Source organism: Lissotriton helveticus, chromosome 8 (genome assembly GCF_964261635.1).
Source record: "Lissotriton helveticus chromosome 8, aLisHel1.1, whole genome shotgun sequence".
Taxonomy (NCBI): domain Eukaryota; kingdom Metazoa; phylum Chordata; class Amphibia; order Caudata; family Salamandridae; genus Lissotriton; species Lissotriton helveticus.
Window position 1 is genome coordinate 1,312,332,726 of NC_136069.1, and position 20,042 is coordinate 1,312,352,767.

At 47.5% G+C, this 20,042-nt stretch overlaps 1 protein-coding gene across 1 annotated transcript in view; it reads left to right on the forward strand.

Moving 5' to 3' along the window:
* Positions 1-20,042, forward strand: part of USP9X (ubiquitin specific peptidase 9 X-linked) — a 1,542,050-nt gene that overhangs the window by 1,065,405 nt on the left and 456,603 nt on the right. The window contains exon 30 of the mRNA XM_078658291.1: positions 4,535-4,742. Within this exon, the coding sequence (XP_078514417.1) occupies positions 4,535-4,742 (208 nt within the window). The remainder of the gene's footprint in view (positions 1-4,534; positions 4,743-20,042) is intronic.

Sequence of the window (20,042 nt, forward strand, 5' to 3'; positions counted from 1 at the left end):
GCCTGATTTTTTTAGAATAGGGATGATGGTGGCTGCTTTGTGGCACGCAGGGACGGTACCTGACTTAAGGGTCTCATTAAGAAAAGTGAGGGGAGGGGAAAGACAAGTTAAAAAGATGTCTCGCAAGATGTGGGCCGGGCAAGGGTCGGAAGGAGTTCCCGACTTGATGCAAGAAAGCAGAGGGAGAAAGATTTCTTTAGACAGCGGGGCTGTGTGGTCGAGGTGATAAGTGTTGGGTGGGGGATCGGGGGTTAGGAATGCTGGGGAGGGAGAGGGAATGTTGGCCTTGATGTCTGTGATTTTATTAATAAAGAAGTTATTCAACGAGTCGCACAAGGGCTGGGAGGGTGCCGGCTTGGATGTGGTCCTGTTTGAAGAGGCCAGTTCGAAGACTGTAGCGAAGATTTCTCTGGGTTGGTTCTCTGCCCGGAGAATCTTATTCGAAAAATAAGAGGTTTTGGCGTCTAAGATGGCATTTTTGTACTCTGCCTGAGTGAAGGAGTACAATAGTTTAGAGGCAGAGCAGTAGGTGCGTCTCCAAGCACGTTCGGCACGGCGGACAGCCAGTTTTTTCTTCTTAAGTTCTGGGCTGAACCATTTGTTAACATCGTGAGCACGTCTTACCCTGATGCGTCTTAAGGGGGCCAGTTGGTCCCAGGCGTTAGTCAGCCATTTATTTAGGGTTTCTGCCCGAGGCAGTCTGGTATGTTCCTCCAAGGCTGGACTAGAAGCTAGTAAGGAGGAGCAGAGTGCTGGAATATCAACTTTGCCCCAGTTACGAGCCCAGATGTTTTTGGGCAGGGGAGGTTTTGTGGTCAGACTTAAGTCCAAAGAGAAGGAAATCAGATGGTGGTCAGACCACAGGCAAGGGGTAACAATAGGGGCATGAATAGGGATGTTAAGGGACCAAACTTGGTCCAGAGTATGACCCTGGACGTGAGTTGGGGTGTGAATGTGAGAAATGAAATTTAGGCTGAGAAGTGATTCCGTAAAATCTCTGGAGGGGGCATCTTCAGCCGGATCTGATGGCCAAAAGTTGAAGTCTCCAAGTACCAGGACCGCTGAGTTGTTCACGGCTAGTGTAGCAAGCAGATCCTGGAAGGCTGGGAGAAAATGTGACATATTGTTAGGAGGGCGATACATCAGAACACATGTAATTGGTGTCTGAAAGGAATTAGAGCGTGCGGCTAGATAGTCCACCCCTGAGATGGGAGGATGGGATAATAATTGGAAATGTAAATCAGAACGAACGATCAAAGCCACTCCCCCTCCTGCTTTGCCGGGAGGGCGATCTGCCCGGAGTGCATAATAAGAAGAGGGCAAAGCCGCAAGCAAGTTGGGCAAGGAGTCCTGGCAAAACCAGGTTTCCGTGAGGAACAGTAATTTAGGTTTCTGAGTGTCCAAAAGGATAAACAGATCAAGGTGGTGTTTTACTGCTGACCGAGTGTTCAACAAAGAGGCAGAAATGATCAGTGTGTCGCTTACTTGGGGGGTGGGAGCGTCAATCCGAGCGGGAGGTCGAACTAATGAGGGTAGGTTAGATGGTAGAGAGGGGAAAGGGAGAGGACTTGAGATTCCGGCCTCGACGATAAGGTCCAGTGTTGCTTGCTTCAGGTCCCAAGGGCCTTGGTAGGTGCACAGTGTTTCAGGGGAATAATAAACAAAATGGGCTTAGTGCTGTGCCCCTGGCCCCGTTCGGGCGCAGACGGGCTTGCCTTAGGCGCGCCTTTGGCGCGCCCGCTGCACGTCCGAGGGTTGCACATTGTTATGGGGCGAGAGTAGGGGCGTGACCTCACGTGAGTGGGCGTGGCTTGAGGGCTTGGGGAGTGATGGCGGCAATCAATTTCACCTACCCGCGTCAGCGCTTGCATCCGCTGCGAGGGAATATCCAACAGGGCTTTAGGGGAGAAGTGCCCAACAAAGATTAAAAGGTCAGGTAAGAGCAATAATTCAACAACAAAGTACAGTTTTAAAACACAAACATCTCTCCCGGCTTCCGCCTCAGGAGTTTCGATATCCTCTGGCGCGAGCTAGTGTTCAGTGCAGCCTTTAGGAGTTCTTCTTTTTAAAAAAGGGGCGTGGCCTCATGTGAGTGGGCGTGGCCTGAGGGCTTGGGGAGTGATGGCGGCAATCAATTTCACCTACCCGCGTCAGCGCCTGCATCCGCTGTGAGGGAATATCCAACAGGGCTTTAGGGGAGAAGTGCACAGCAAAGATTAAAAGGAAGTTCCCTCTCCCTTCCCGAACCAAATTTAACAGTGGTGACAGATGTGTCACTCCTGGGATGAGGTTCATCTGGGAGTGGCGGAGATTAGAGTACTCAGGTCTCCTGCAGAATCCGGACATCAATCTTCTGGAGCTCTGTGAGATCCGACTGGCATCGAAATCCTTCCTACCCTACATCAAGGGAAGGCTAGTGCAGGTGTTCACGGACAACAATCCCGCCATGTGATACTGCAAAGCAGGCAGTGTGGGGTTGTGGACCCTTTGTCAAGAGGCCCTGTGCCTCTGAACATGCTGGAACAGCAGGACCTAGCCCTGGTGGTGCAACACCTGGCGGTCTGGCTGAACACTAGAGTAAATAAACTCAGCCGAAGATGCCTAGCAGATCACGAATGGCGTCTCCACACGGAGGTGGTAGAAGGTGTCTTTTAGCTGTGGGAAGAGCCTTGGTTGGATCTGTTTACCTCTGCTGAGAACGTGCAGTGTCAGCAGTTTGGCAAACTGGTGTTTCCAAGGCGACTTTCGCTCGGAGACACTTAGTCTCAAGTGGAGTTCAGGCCTCCTGTACTCTTTTCCGCCTATACCACTTCTGCCCACAGTTCTCAAGATTATCAGGAACGACCAGACCCAAGTCATTCTTGTGGATGCAGACTGGGCACAGAGAGTCTGGTATCCCGAGCTACTGAGCATGGCCATCGATCCTACGATCAAATGGCCCCTTTGGGAATGACTTCTGTCACAGCAGCAGGAAACGGTTTTTACCCGAACCCTGTGCACTCTGCCTTCTTTAGTGTAAGCTGAGCGGAGACAGTTGACAGCTTTCGACCTTCATCCCGAAATCTGTAACATCATTTTGGCAGCCAGGTGTCCCTCCACCAAGATTTTATACACCTACTGTTTGGAAAAACATGTGCCATGGTGTGCAGAAGAAACTACAGATCTTTGTTTTACCCCTCCTTCTGATGTCTTACTCTTCATTCTTTCCCTGCTGAGCAGGGCTCTGCTCTGGGCACTCCTAAGGGCTAAATCAATAATGTCTGCATTCTTGCTGTTGCCTGACCAACCCTCTTTGTTCAAATCTCCTAGTGTACATAGGTTTCTCAGAGGTCTTACTCATCTGTTCTCTCCTCCACCATTCATTGTTCCTCAGTAAACTTTAATTTAATTTTTTTACTTCTTTAATGTGCACTCCTTTCGATTCTCTCCATAATTGTCCCCTCAGGCTTCTCACTCTGAAAACAGCCTTCCTTGTGGCAATTACCTGTGCCCATTTCATGTAAGCCAAACAAGCACCCTCCCTACCTTTTACACTGTTTCCCATTTCCTTAAAGAAGAGGAGCGACCATCGCATGGACCCAAAAATAGTGTTGTCATTCTACCTTGACCGTAGACGAGAGTTCTGGGTAGACAGCCAATTCTTTGTGGGGTATGTGGGTGTGAAAAAAGGTCAGGCGGTGCAGAAACATTGCACGGGTCGTATTCTGCATCAAAATCTGATGCTCACTGGCCAAGAAGCAAACTCCTGGACTCTTGCTAGCTCATTTTATCAGAGCTGAAGCTGCCACCACTGCGTTAGCACGCGGAGTTCCAGTCCTTGATATTTGCTGTGCAGCAACGTGGGCTACACTGCACACGTTGACCAAACATTGTCTGGCCAGTCAGGTCCTCCGGTTTGGGAACTTTGCCCATTTGGTCTTGCAGGACTTTCTCATTTGAAATTAGTTCACAGACCCTCATGGTATTGCTTGAGTATCTATTCAAATATAAGGAATCTGTGGCTAGAAGGCTCTATCAGGGGACCAAGTTACTTACCTTCGGTAGCGCCTTATCTGGGAGAGACTGTATCTAGCCACTGATTCCTTACCAACCCACCTATCCTCCCTGCTCTGCAAACTGATTTCTTGTGATGGGGATGACCCCTTTCAGGGCCCTAGTTTTGACACACCAGTGGTTGGTGTTTTTGATGGCTCTAAGCTTCTGGCGTGAAAAGTCGTGAAAAGAAACTGACGTCAGTGCCTATATAGATACCGCAAAGTAACTTCTGCCGCGGACAATGCCAACGACTGATGCAAAGCCAATTGACGCCACCTACTGGCGCGCAGGGGTACTGCTCACTAAAAATCTTCTGGATCTAGTGTAACGCCTAAGGAAATTTAAAGGTAAGGATTCTGCGGGTAGATATAGTCTCTATCAAATTAGTCATTACTGAATGTAAGTAACTTGTTCTTTAAGCATACATTCTTCATTGATCATTAAAATAACCTCACATCTAAACTATTACCGTTGTTGATACCTTTTTTGTTCATTGCAGGAATTGATTGATGACTTCATATTTCCAGCTTCAAATGTATATTTACAGTACATGAAAAGCGGAGAGTTGCCAGCAGAACAGGCCATACCAGTATGTAGTACCCCGGCTGCCATTAATGCTGGATTTGAGCTGCTGGTAGCTTTAGCAGTGGGATGTGTCCGGAACCTCAAACAAATTGTTGATACCTTGACTGATATGTATTACTTAGGTACTTTCATTAATTTCTACTTCCATCAAAATAAGTTTCAGTTGTATTCATGCTAGAATTTTCCTCTGTACTTAAGACGGCATTTGTCAAAACCTGCAATTATATTAGTAATCAAATTGTTGTAATTAATAACCTTAAATTGTCATAGTATTTCTATTAATGAAAAACGTATCCATTTCTCTGTCAACATATCTGTCTTAACTTTCACTTTCTTGATTCTTTACCCACACTGGAAAGGGAGACAGGATCAACAATCGAAACCACTTCCGAAATCCTATTATGTCTACCTTGTGTTCAAAACCATGCACAGTGTTCAGAGCTCCTTTGTAAGCGTTAAAGAGTCCAGAATATTGAATGACATTCTTCAGCAGAGACTCTGGAGCTGCAGAAAATTTTGACCCAATATCTCTATTAAGTGCCACTCCTTCCGAATTCATCAGAACGTAATCTAAAAGTAACATGTCAGCAATCTCTTCTAATATAACTCATCCTTTTATCCATTAGCAAATCGTGCTTGAAAAGACAATACAAAAACACTAGAGCTCTCTCCCAGGTGGGTGTCTTGATCAGGAACACTAAGGAGACTCCGCATACACTCTACACTATCTACCATAAGAATGCCATCAGGAGTACCCTATCTCCACTCTATTCCGGAGTTTGAGCTAGGCACTCTCCAGTAGCTCCATTTTGTATCACCCTTAGAACATTGCCATAGGATGACATCACTTTCTTTAATGAATTGACAAACATTACTGCTAGGAAACTAAATATTAACAAGATGCAAATGCTCAGCCCTACAGCCTAAAATTCGATCTTGGCCACTAGCAAAATGAATGCCAGGACTATCAGAAGCTGTAGTTGTGGTTTTGTTGTCACCAGTCCTTTTTTTCCTTACGTGCTGAGCCTACATAACATTTTTGTTTTTACACTAAAGATGTGCTGGGTAAATGTGTGTCATTTTCCACAGCCAATGGGGATTTTAAAAGTACCCATGGTTTGGCAAATTTCCCTGGATGGAAGTTAAGAAAATAGCCAAAACAAGACCATCATTTTTTGTGTGAAAAACGTGCTGTGCAAGAAAGTATGTGTTTTTTCCCCCCTAAGAATGGCATCGTGTTCGAGGCAAGATGGCCGCCGAGGCGCTGTGGGAGTAAGTCGCACTCAGACCCCTCTCCTGCCGATAAGTTAAAACTTCGGGCGTTAATGGAGAACTGCAAGCAGTATGCAATCCGCGGATTGGATGCACCACGGTGGAATTACTAGCCTTATAAGCATATTCAAGGAAGCGAAATTGTGGTATTCCAGACTCCTTAAAGCACTGATGGCAGAAATGGGCACCCGAGGAAAGGAGAAGCGTACACCCATGTCTAGCGCTTTAAGTAAGGAGACATCACAGAAGGAAGCGATCAGATCGGGCGCTATCCCGAAAACAAAGATGCCACCTAACAGTAAAAAGATAACCCCCACGGTCTCCACCTTAACAAAAACACAGCTTCGCAAGTTGGAGAGAGCCGGCGAAAAGGAGAAACCGCTGAATCAGAACAAAAATGTGAGAAGCGCTAGTACTGCGCAAATGGTCGGGGATACAGCAGAGAAGAAGAGAAACGATACCGTATATCGGCAACCCTCAGTGTCCGAGGTCTTCGGCACCAGAACTCAAGCGGAGGCATCAGGAGTTTCAGGGCCATCAGGAACCCCGCAAAACACTGCTATCATGCCGCTCGCAGGCTTTGCTCTGAGCGTCCTCGTGGACGCAAGCCAAAGCGTTGCTAAGCAACTGGGGGTTACGGAGCGCACGCTTCCCGCGGAGCTTCCAGCGGAGCGTCAGACAGCGGCTCAGACCCAGGCAGACGGCATCGCACTGGAACAAGAGCAGACGCAGGGGTTACAGGATGAAAAACAAGAGCCGGATAAAGAGGTGAGAGAGGCCAACGGTGGGGATGTAATGTCGAATACAGGGCAAATGCTTGAGGCCCTTAAAGAGGTGGAAGCTGAAATGCGGGAGGAACAGCTACAAGACAAGGACAATGAGAATGTTGTGCTGGGGTCACACAATGTCAATTTGGCAGATGGAGAGGGTTTTTTTTCTATCCCTGAGGAAACAGAGTCAGAATCAGCATTGGCAAGCAGCGAGGAAGAGAGAGACTTCTCAGACTCATTCTCGAGTTCTGAAGCCAGCGATAGTTCCAGGGGGAGAGGCACGCAAAAAAAATGCAAAACAACATCCAGAAGAGCAGGCCCCCCCCAGAGCATGCATAAGGGAACAAATAAAAGGCTAGTGTGGGACTATTCCGCTACCTCTAGTATATATAAGGAAGATGAAAAAGAAACACAAAATGATGAAGGGAAGCTGGACTTAATGTTTACCATGCTGAAACAGATACAAATGGAGGCAAGGGTTGAAAGTCGGAGGGCCAGGCATGACACAAAAAAAATTCAAGCCTCAATCAGGAAAATAAATAAAAAGTTTGAAGAAGTGGAGGAAAAAATCACTGAAGTTGAAGAAAGGACTGGTCGTCTAGAAGACGAAGTAACTGATTGGCAGACATCTAGAGAGGGACAGTCTAAGATTATGGAAGATCTACAGTGGAAGGTGGAGGATTTGGAGAATCGCCAGAGGCGCAATAATGCCAGACTCCTTGGAATAGAGGAAGGGATTGAAGGCCAAGACCCAAGAGGCTTCGTCGTCAAGTTGCTAAAGGGAGCATTCCCAGAGGTACCATGGAACTGGGAACAAGAAGTGCAGAGAGCCCATAGATATCCAATCTTTGCAAAAAAAACTCAGAAGGAAGGTTCAGGAACGCTACCCAGGGCTATACTAGTTTTTTTCGGAAACTTTCTGGCAAGACAAGAACTAATGGAGAGAGCCAGACCGGATACTAAAAAAACGGTGGAAGGGATAACGTTTTTCGCGAGACCTGACTTTTGTCACATAACAGTTGAGAGGCGTTGGAGGCTAAGGCAACTGATTAATGCGTTTCAGTCCCAAGGAGCAGAAGCATTTCTAATGTTTCCAGCAAAACTGAAGGTTATTGCAGCAGGTCGCACTAGAATGTTTTTTTCTGAAATAAAAGCGGGGGAATTTCTGACAGAACTGAAAGAGCAAGGGGGAGCTCGAAAGAAATAATCAAGGATAACTTACTAAGCCTGACAGGCTAATGTAGTAGATGATAAGAGGGGAGGAGAGGGGGAGCGACGCTACAGCGTTAAGCGGACACACATAGGTCAGGGATGACCTATTTGCCTGTCACAGGGGGGGGGCAATCAGGGAGGGGGGGCCTAAAGGGGGGGGGGGGAGGAAGGGAAGTAGTCACGGGTGAAATGTGGTGGTGTAAAATAATACAGATTTGCAAAGTTTCTAGTGAAGCAGATAAAGTATGCATAGAAAAAGATAAAAAAGTAGGTGTGGGGTCGGCAAATGCTAAAATAAAATTATGGCAGTCAGGATAATGACGATTAATATTTGTGGGCTAAATAACATGGAGAAAAGGCAGAAGCTCTCTTCACTGCTGCGATTCTGGAAAATCGACATAACTTGTTTACAGGAAACACACGTAGCAGCTGAAGATAAGTTCTTGCTGGGTCAGTTGGGATTTGAGGTTCTTGCTAACACAGGTCAAGAGGGAAGAAATAAGGGGGTGGCAGTTCTGGCTAGAAAAGGTGTTGTCAAAATTAAAAAGAAAAAAGAGGATTCTGGAGGGAGATGGGTGATGCTAGACATAGAAACAGCTGTGGGAAGATGCACTTTGGTCTCAATATACGGTCCAAACGAAGATGAACCGGAATTACTAGATTTTATTGATAGTGAGCTAGCCCTGTGGCCAGAGCCTGTGATCTGCTGTGGGGATTTTAATATCAATGGATTGAATGGAGGAATGGATGCAAGTGGAGGCATATACCAGGGAAGGAAAAAAAAGGTGCATAAAGCAGTACAAAACCTTGCTAGACATAATGCGCTGGTGGATATATGGTTGGAATTTAATCCCCTAGGCGTAGGCAGCACTTATTATTCAGCGCCACATCAAACAGTAGCCCGACTGGATTATTTCTTTATTTCTAGCTCATTAGTCAGCAGGGCCAACATAGAATGTCTCCCAAGAATAATGTCGGACCACAACCCGCTGGTGTTAAGTCTAGCAACGACACAAAAAGCAGAAAAAATAAATTCGACATGGACGTTTGAGAGAGGTTTGCTGAAGGAGGAGGAATATATTATAAGGATGCAAGAATGGATCACCCAATTTTGGGACATAAATAGATACTCAGCCTCAGCAGATATGGTATGGGACAGTTTTAAAGCAGGAGTAAGGGGGGAGACACTAAGCTACACCCTGGGAAGAAGTAAAAAGGAAAAGGAAAAGGTGGAAGAGGAGATTAGAAATCTGATGGCGCTGGAAAAAATGCTATTGGTCGCAATAGAAAGACAAGATTCTATCGAACAGATTTTAGTGGATATAGAGGTGCAGAAGTCGGAAACAGGGACCACCTTGGCACAAAAAACAGCAAGAAGATATTTAGCTAATAAGGAAAAATGTTATGAATACAACGAGAGAGTGGGACATTTGCTGGCAATTAGAACTAGACAAATGCTAGCTGTAGGCGAGATTAAAGAAATTAAGGACTGCAATGGGATAATCGTCAATAAAGTGGAAGAGGTGCAGGAGGTGTTCAGAAGATTCTATGAGAGGCTATATGAGCAAGATAAAAATGATGAAGAGATAGAGATGAAAAGTCTGGACTACTTAAGGCAAGGCCTACAAGAGGGGTTGAGTATAGAAGACAGGGATAAACTAGACATACAGCTAACGGTACAGGAGGTAAGGGACGCAATATTCAACTTACCATCTGGTAAAGCAACAGGCCAAGACCAGATCCCGGTAGAATTTTACAAAACCTTCTGGGAGGTACTAGCTAAGGATATTTGGTCAATTTGCTGTTTGGCACAGGGAGGCAGAATAGTCCCTCAATCCTGGGCGGGCGCGGATATAATTGTGATCCTAAAAAAGGATAAACCCCCCATTGATCCGGGTTCTTATAGACCCATTACATTGCTTAATGCAGATGCAAAGATATTTTCCAAGGCACTGGCCAATAGATTGAGTAAGGTGATAGAGAGGGTGGTCTTCCCTACACAACATGGATTTATACCAGGGAAAGGAACAACAGAACACACTAGACAGCTGATTACTATATTGGATGCTGCAGCGGTATTAGGGGACCCTGTCGCGGCTATCTTTTTGGATGCCGAGAAGGCTTTCGACAGGGTCTCATGGGTATACCTATGGAAGGCTATGGAGTGGGCTGGTATAGGGCAAGGATATATAACTGCAGTCCAGGCACTATATAAACAGCCTAGTGCTAGGATACGTATTAATAGATCATACTCCAATGCAGTACAGATCAGACGGGGGACTAGGCAGGGATGCCCAGCCTCACCTCTATTATTTGCAATATACCTAGATCCCTACCTCAGAAGGCTTGCAAAAAATAGAGGGATTAATCCAGTCTTATTACACGGAAAAGAATATAAACTATTTGCCTATGCGGATGATGTGGCTGTTATAACACCAACACCAGAGGAGTCACTGGTTGAAATAGAAAAGGAGGCAAGAAAATTTGGAGAGGTGTCTGGATATTTAATAAATAGGGGGAAAACACAGGTAGTTCAGAATAGACACACAACATTTGTAGACGTAAGAGTTGTCCCAGACACAAAATATTTGGGGGTCAAGGTGACGGCAGACTTAGAAAAACTAGTAGAGATAAATTTGGAACCATTGCTAGCCAAGGTCAAAAGTAACCTAGAGAGGATCAATAACTTACACTTGACTCTTATGGGCAGAATCAACTTTATTAAAATGGTTACTTTTCCGAAATTTTTATATTTGTTCAGGGCAATTCCACTCTTTATCGAAGGTATATGGTTTAACAAAATAGAATCAGTAATAAATAAATTAATTTGGGCACAGGGGAAGACACGTAGGGCGTACCGGTTTTTAACTCTCCCACGAGAGAGGGGTGGATGGGGAGCACCTGATTTTAGATTCTATTACTGGGCAACAGCTCTACAATACTCCAAAGGATTATTAGGTGGTAGTGTTCAGGAGGAGGAGGGGAGAAAGTGTCCGGCGAATGTATATGAAGCCCTCCTAGGTAAAGCGGCAGAAAACGCTTTAGTAACAACTGTGGACTTCGCATACTTTAAACATACAAGATTTAAGACTCTAAGTGCGATTTACAAAGTTTGGAAAGTAATAAAGAAAAAACTGGGATTGGGAAGGTATAATAGGTACTTAAGACTCTATATGAATAATGATCTCCCCAAGGAAATTTTCTGTGACACAGCTATGAAGGAATGGGATGAGAAAGGGATCAAGAAATTGGGAGACCTAATGGATGCAGGGGGAGTAATCTTAACGTTTCAAGACATACAGCATAGGTATAATATAGCTGGGAATAGCTTTTTTAAATATCTACAAGTGAGGAGCTACTTTCATACTAAAACAGGGGGTGCAGGAGGGATGGAGAGCTGTAGGATAATGGATTACCTGGGAAGTAACCTTTTATGTTCAATAAGACAGCTGTATGCAGAGCTACAAGTTTACAAAATAGATGACAGAGAGAAATATAGTAAAAAATGGTGTGAACAGGTAAAGGCAAGACCGGAAGGCCTACAAATTTCCCTAGATTTTGGTCGAACTATTTTATGTTCAGCTACACTCCAAACCCAACACTATAAAACAGTTTACTCGCTATATTTCACACCGGCCAGAATAGCCAGCTGGGGAGGCACTACTGGAATAACGTGCCCAAGGTGTAATTCAACACAGGCTAATATAACACATATGTTTGCAAACTGTCCGCAATTATACACTTTAAAACTGACAATAGAAGAATTTCTGGAGAAATCACTGGGAATACAAACTAAACTAACTGAGGAGCTGATAATGCTGGGGGTAAGCTTAGAGGAAAATATATCTCATCCAGAATTCCTATTTATGGTTACAGCAATATATAGGATAGTTGTGGCAAAAGCGTGGAAGGAGAAAGTAGCACCTTCATTCCAGATTTGGATAGCAAGACTACTATCTACATACAACTTAGAGAGGGCCATATATGACAGAAAAGGAAGAAAGGCAAAAGCTCTGGGGGGGAAGATATGGGTTCCCATCGAGCAATGGAAAAGTAGGAAAAATATCTGTGGCAGTAATTGAGAAATTTGTTAGATCTATAAGATTAATAGATAGGATGTAGGATGTATGATATTTATGCCCAGTACTTTCGTGCTCTAAATCTGCATTTTTTCTTCTTTCTCGCTTTTTTATTTTAGTAATGCAAATCTGTACTAGTTGTTAAAAAATTGTGTAACGATGTAAATACACCGGATGTAAAAGAAAAAAGTGGCAAAACTTTTGAATAAAGATATTTAAAAAAAAAAAAAGAATGGCATCAACAAAAGGTTTGCTGTGCTAGCTAGGGCCAATCTTCTATCGTCTTCTCAGCTTTCAGAAACAGGCAGAATTATTAGTAAAAAAAAGTAAGTGTTCTGTAAGATTTCCTATTTTTTGCAGTTCTGACCTACTTGCAGTTCATGGGAGAAAGATTTGTGAAACACATAAGTGACCCAGAAAGGTGTATATTTCTGATAGACACAATTTTCAGTTTAGCAAAGGGTCATTGGTGTAGATCACTCATGATTTTCTCAGAGAAGTTTTCGTGAGATCAAAAACTAATGCAAATGTGTCGGAAAAAAATCTAAATTGGTGACAATGTTTCCACCTGCAATTTTTTCCTACAATGTCTGAGTTACAAATGTAATAAAACAATATGCCGGTCCTATTCTTGCGGTCGCTGGGATATAATGTACTTGCGATTGTCCAAGAACATGTGATACTCATTTCATTTTATCCCCAATATGCGCTACGTAATAAGGTAACATCTTAGGACTTAAAAGGGGTATGAAGGAAAGCTAGACGTTTTTAAAATGTGCCCAAGAAATTTAGTTTTGAAATAGTGGTTATTCGTACAGCTTCGAATTTGAGGTTATCCATGTCATCATGTGATTCAGAGGGCGGGTTGGAAAATGTTGTTTCTTACTCGTGTACGTTTGGAATAAAATGGAGAAAAGTTCAGTAGATAATAACAAATGTCTTACTATTAAGTTTTTTCCAAATTTCTCGTAAACAAAAATGGTACCCATTAGATTAGTGAGGTCTGTCATTCTTCACAGAAACATTTCCCAAAATGCAAAACACAGAGATCAAGATTTTTTGCATTGAAATGTAATCTTTCTTGAAAAGAGGATAGCAGCAGTATTTTGGTCTGTGGAAACATACCTATTCCAGACGTTTCCGAAAACTAGACAACCAAACAGACCTGGGTGGTGTGATTTGTGTGGGTGTCACAACTCTCTCTTAATCTTCTTGCCCTGCCAAACATCAAACGTTAGCTGCAATTATTTTTCTCTCATGTCTGTGAGAAAGTTCCAGAGTTTTCAGGAATTGATAAGTCTCACTGGCTATCATTCCTGTTCACCTCCTAATAAAAATCAGTACCTTGTGTGGGTTGTCTAGTACTTCCAACAGGAATCGCCCTTCTAGGTTATCCAAATCTGACCCAATCCCTCAGATGATCCTGGCACGCCATGAATTTTCCAGGCCGTCTTCAAACCCACAGGGAATAGCGGCCTTTAAATAGGGTCAATACCACTTGCTTTCATACCAACGCTGGCCCAAGAGCAAATCCTGATCTTGTACACTGTACCGACAACAGCTCCTTCCAGACTCCTGTCTCTTTGAGACCACAAAGGTGCAATCAGTTGTAATTTCACACTGACTCTTATCCAGACGTCTGCCAGTATGGAAGTACTGTCTGGAGCTTGAAGCTCTCTTCACATCTGATTCTGATCCAGTGCAGGATGCACCTTCTGTCTCTCAGGACACTGATAATGAAATGGGAGGGGCCCAGATGACTTACACATAAATCTCTAATGGCCTTGCTGACTACCGGCTTATCATCCAACTACCATTAATTGGCAAGAATATTTAACCCCTTCCATGCTCATGACGAGCTCAGTTCGTCATGCAGTGCACTGCTCCTGTGCTCATGACTGTGAGAAGTTGGCCTGAAATGCAGTGCTCACTATTCTAGTGATCACTATGTATCAGTCCAAACGACCCTTATTGATGATTGGTTGTAAGTCAACCTGATAGACCAGCTATCCTAGTAGCATGGACAAGAGCAGTCTTTAGGCTAAACTCTAGAGGGCGTGTTAAGCCAGCTGTTTTACCATCACATTTACCCCTTGAACACCAAGTGAAAGGACACCACACTAGTTGTTATGAAAATAAAGTATATTTATTTATAACAAGACTACCCTGAACTCTTTGAGTCAGGGAACTAAGCACAATACAAAACTCTTGAAGAAATACTGAAAGTCGCACAATTTACACAAATGCCCGAGGGGCACGAAAAACCATATACTACAAAAGTGGAATGCGAAATTACTAGCAGGTAAGTACTACTCTCATAGGCTTTAGGGACGCTGGGCCTACAATGCTGAACCCTTGGATTAGAAGCAGGAGGCCTAGGGACGTCGTGTGCAGAGTGGAAACTCTCACGCGTAATGCGGGACAAAGTCTATGGATACTAGTAAATGCAAAAGTTAGTGTTCTCGGGCGAACCCGACTAGGTAGGTCAAAAACGAAAGTGGATCTAGACACTTAGAGAGTGGATCTACGCTGGAGCACCGTGGTACTCGGTTTACCTAGCCCAGGGGCTGCGGCTGCATAGGGTTCAAGTGTCGTCGGGAAACCTCGTTGACGAACCAGGAGCCTGAAGTAAGAGTTGCTGGCAGGCGACCAGTGAAGATGTTCCAAGGACTGGATCAGTTGAAGAAGAGTACCTGTTAAGCAGAGGGGACCAAGTTCTGAATCACTAGCCAGTGATTAGGTGGGCACCAGGATGGCACCGGACGAGGTCACTCAGCCAGGCGAAGAGGTGACACTGGATTCTGCTGCTGCACGGACCAGGGCGCTGATGTCGACCAGGCTGGAGGTCTGCGAGCTGTCCCACATCGGATGTCTGCTGCTGGCGATGCTGGATCTGTTGAAGGAGGCAACAAGCCTTGGCTAAGGCAAACCCACGTGGCAACACAAAAATGGCGTCTGGAGTGGACCAGGAGGGTCCGAGGAAGTTCCCCTTCAAGAGGAGACAAGGGCCAGTCCAGAGGAGCTAGACCAGCGGTGAAACAAACGTAGGACGTAGTCTGGAGGGTCACTAGCCAACGGGCAAGTGACTGGACAACGTGGCAAGCAACACAGAAGCAAAAGGGCCCCACGCAGATCTGGTGGATGCTGGGGGGCTGGACTTCGGTGCTCGTGCTGCTTGGGGTTGGGGCTTATCTTACCCCAGTGCACCCACTCGAGGGTCCCTCGGTGGTCGTGCTGGTTCAGTGTCGTGCTGGTTCTGATGGTCGCCGCGTCCTCTGGTCTCGTCGCACCCACGGTTCTCAGCTATGCTGTAGAGGCAGGTTGAGGGCAGGGAGTCCGGGTCTCGTCGGGCTGGTCAGTCTGGTTCCGGAGGAAGGACGTCTTAGCAAACCGCAAGATACTTAGTTGGTGCCTGCTGCTGCAGGGTGACTACTCCTTAGTCACAAGGGAAAAATCTTGAGAAGAAGTCTTGAGTTCCTTTCGTGGAAAGTAGTTTCAGGATTCAAAGATGATCTAATTTGGAAGGGGGCCTGCTCCTACCTTTATCCTGAGAAAAGGGGCTGGCACGCGACTAAGTCCTGCCCTATGGGTGGGACTAGGAGGGGGGTGGTTACACCCCTCTCCTTTGTCCGGTCTCTCCCCAGCTCAGGGGCTGGTGTGCCCCAAGAACTGGTTTGAGCCGGCATATGCACAGTGAGCACCGGGGTGCCACTTGCAGTCACCTTCTTCTATAGCCCTGCCTACCTGGGATACACATAACCCTGTCTGGGATGGTGCTAGCACCGCCCCTGACAGGAAACCCTTTGTCCAAGCCTCCCGCGCTGGAAGGACTCCCAGCAGCAGGAGGGCAGACTTGTGTCTCGGTGGCAGCATCCATCTTGTGGAGCTGAGGCTATGTTCAACTTTAACCGGGGTTACAGGTTACCAACATGTCTTCTCCCTCTAGAGGGGTGGAATGCTACCCCCGTCGCCAGAACTGGCGATGGGGTTGTATTCCAAAGCATATGACACCTTACACGACATGTTTAGATAATGTCAGACCAAAGTTACCATAACCGCGAGGATTATAAGGCACTTAAGAGTATATGGTCTGACGCTATCATGGAAACGGCTAAGGGATAGATCCCGAAAGCCGCAGACAGGCTCAGCTCATGCCAGAGCACCATCTCACACGATTCCCAGCACTCTGCCTTCAGGATTGTTAAGGCCTGCCATAGGAGTGACTGATAGGAGATCTGTGTGCCCATTTTCAGTTTAGATATAGGTATACTATATCTAGAGCAGGGTTGATTACACCTCCTTGCCCCCCAGCTGTCAAGCAGCCAGTTGTGTCTGTTTTAGTTAGTCAGCCCAGGGGTGGCATAATACATGCTGCAGCCCCTGGGAGACTTCTGGGTGCACCTCTGCCCTGGGTACAGGGACTTGGAGAGGGCCCAGTGCCAATCCAGTACCTGGGTACAATTTGGAATAGAGAGAACAGCTAGGCTGTGGGTCTGATTAGCAGGCCCACAGCCAGGGAAAGTCGTAAACCAGTGAAGCAAAAAGCAAAAATCTGGGTGATCATAGGATTGCAGACCCTACTCTCCTACAATGACGAGCTGAGCTAGTCATGAACAATGGGAAATCTGGAGTAACAGCACTCAGGGGGAATTGCCTTAGCACTAATGGAGTTAAAGAACATTCTGTTCAGTGCCAAAATCACATTAATGCTAGCCATGTCCTGCACAACTACCAGGCTGGTTTCACTTGATTCTAAAGCTATCACTACCAGCACCCCAGTTTATCTTGCAGGCAATCTCACCATCTCCTGTGGTTCTCAGCACACCGCAGCCAGGACTCAAGTCAGACTACAGCCTAAGTAGTGCAAAGAGAAAGGACAAAGCAAGGCAGCAGGTCATTTCCATCTATGCACCCAGTATCTGATAGAGACATCTAGCTGCAGATGCCTTACCTTTGAATTTCCCAGGCTGGATCGAGAAGACTTTCGCTTGAACAATACCCTTGCACGTTGGTTTGTGGCATCGGTCAGCTCCGCGTGACTGCAGCATCCACCCCGGAAGTGACATCTGGTCCACCTCGGCCGAATCCACACCTACCGATGCAGATTCCAGTGCCGACAGCACCCCTGGGTCCTAGGTTGGTTCCTCAGCCTTATTTTGAAGAGCTAGGAATGCAGGAAGGTTGTGAGGAGTCGCTGGACCTTTTACAAGACCAGTCTGTGCATGAAATGGACTTGCATGTGGAATTTGGTAAGGCGAGTAGATTGTATACCTCTCCAGATTCTAGTCTTTCTCCCCCTACCATGGCTATGGAGGAGAGCGCTTCATATGCTATGGTGGTGAGAAGCCAGCTGAGGTCCTGGACCTGCCGGTGAAACACATTTGTAAAATATTATACAGAAAGATGTATTGATCCTCTTTCTGCTCCCCTCTCTCATTTCGTATTGTTTATTTTGGCCCTTGCCGAGCATGGCTCTGCTCTGCACACTCTTAAAGGGCACCTTTCAGCTTTGTCTGCCTTCTTGAGGCTGCCAGTCCAGCCCACTTTATTTAAATCACCTATTGTAAACAGGTTTATCTGAAAGAAACAGGTTAGTGTTAGATTCCTTACCTTAGAAATATCCCCAGGCGTAAGACTGCATCCGGAAAGTTTTGCGTAGCAGTACCCCTGTGAGTCGGTAGGTGTCGTCTGCGGCTCCACGTCCGTCGTCAGCGTCGTGATCGCCAGGATGATGTCATCGGAGCACTTAGACGCCGCCCTCGCGCGCTGACGTCAGTTCTTCTTTTTTCCGCACCAGCAAGCGCAGATCCGGGAAGAGCAGTACTCTTAGTCTTTTTTTTGTCTAACTTTTTTGATCTATTTTGATCACTTTTCGAGTCGACCCTCGACTCGCGGTGCCAGTAGGGATGCCTTGTTTCAAACCTTGCGAGTACTGTCACCGCTTGATGTCTGTGACCGACCCCCACAATCGGTGCCTTTACTGTCTTGGGGCCGACCATGATGACAAGTCGTGCCCCGACTGCCGGGCCTTGACCTCGAAGGCTAGGCGGGAGCGGTCCCATAAGCGGCTCGAGCTCCGGCAGTCGGCCCCGTGCCGCTCGAGGTCCCGGTTCAGGAGGAGGTCGAGGGACTGGTCGCGCGGCCGCAGTCATCACCGCTCGACAAGTCCACACCACTCGTTGGGCTCCGAGTCCTCAGGTAAGTACAGGCACTCGAAAAAGAAGTAGAAGAAGCGTCATCGCTCTTCCGACTGCCCCCGACGCGGCCGAGGGTTCGGGCGACACTGCCCACTCCGCTCCGCCGGAGCCGCAAGCGCCGCGTCCAGCTCCATACCCGCCAGTCTCTGGGCTGCACGCGACGCTGGAGGAGATTAGTGCTTTCCTCACGGCCATGAGATCGCACTTCCCTCCGTCAGACTCTGCCGAGGTGCCTTCGGGCCCCGCGGGTTCTTCTGGGAGCCCTAGCGGGCCGGCGGCTCCGGCGCCGTCAACGACTTCGGTCCCGACGCCGCAGGGCTCCTCAGGATCCAGGCCTGGATCCGGGACGTCGCCAGTCGACCTTACGACCCCTCCGCTGGCATCGTCCCCAAGGGTGTCGACGCTGTCCCCCGGACGACTACGTCCCCGGTTCTTGCCCCGGTCCGGGTCCAGCGCCGTCTTCGACGCCGATCGGTGAGCCATTCATCGACAACCCGGCTCCATCAGTTTTTCCCTGACTATCAGGAGATGATGACGAGGAGAAATGGGAGGGGTCTGAGGACCCTCGACGCCTGGCTGAGGTCCACCAACTCTTCGAGGGATGTCCAGGCCACCCTTATGGACATACCTTTTGATGGCCGTCGCCTCTTTGGCGACAAGGAGGACACCTGGCTGAGGTCCGCCAACTCTTCGGGGGATGTCCAGGCCACCCTTATGGACATACCTTTCGATGGCCGTCGCCTCTTTGGCGACAAGGAGGACAGTGCGCTACAGCGTTTCTTGGACTCCAGGGCTATGACCAAGTCCTTGGGCCTCGGCCAAAGCCAGCAAACTTACGCTTTTCTCCCCTTTTGTGGCCAAGGAAGGGGCACCCCCATACATCCAGCTAGGCACAGGCCGCAGAACCAACCTCAACGCAGTTGTGTACTTGGTAACCGCCGTGGCGGTGCCGGGGAACAACGGCAAGGTTAGTCCACATCCGCCCCCGCAGCATCTGCCTCAAAGTCCTCCTTGTCCGAGCTTTCAGGCCCATTCAACGCCAATGGGGGGCAGGGTTCGCCATCACCACCTCCACTGGCGCACTGTCACATCGGACAGGTGGGTGCTGCAAATCGTCCGAAGGGGCTACTCCCTCCCCTTCGAGGCGACCCCTCCAGGTATGCCACCGCAGTACCACCGCATGTCGAGGGATCACTTGCAACTTCTGCAGGAGGAAGTTATGGCCCTCTTGGCCAAGGGGGCCGTCGAGCGCGTTCCTGGGCCAGAAGTAGGACGTGGTTGCTACTCCCACCACTTTATGGTACCCAAGAAGGGCAAAGGAGGCCTACGCCCTATCTTGGACCTCCAGAGCGTCAACGGCTTCCTCCGGAAGGAGAAGTTCAAGATGCTGACTTTAGCTCAGGTCCTAGCTGCCCTGGCCCCTGGAGATTGGATGGTAGTGTTAGACTTGCAGGACGCATATTTCCATATCCCCGTCCTGCCGGCCCACCGTCGTTACCTGCGGTTCATGGTAGGCCACGAGCACTTTGTTTACCGTTCGCCCCTTTGGCCTTACCAGCGCCCCTCGGGTGTTCACGAAAGTGATGGCGGTGGTCGCAGCTCATCTGCGCAGATATGGGGTCTCAGTCTTCCCCTATCTCGACGACTGGTTGTTGAAGGCGGGCTCGCCCCAGGCAGTAGTCCACCACCTCCAGACTACGGCTGACCACCTGCATCTGCTGGGGTTCTCCATCAATGTGCTGAAGGCACACCTGTGCCCCTCTCAGAAGCTCCTCTTCATCGGAGCAGTTCTGGACTCGGCGCAGTTTCAGGTTTATCCTCCCGAACAGCGGGTTCTGGATATTCAGGTCTGATTCCGATCTTTCAGCCTTTATCCCGAGTCTCAGTCAGGT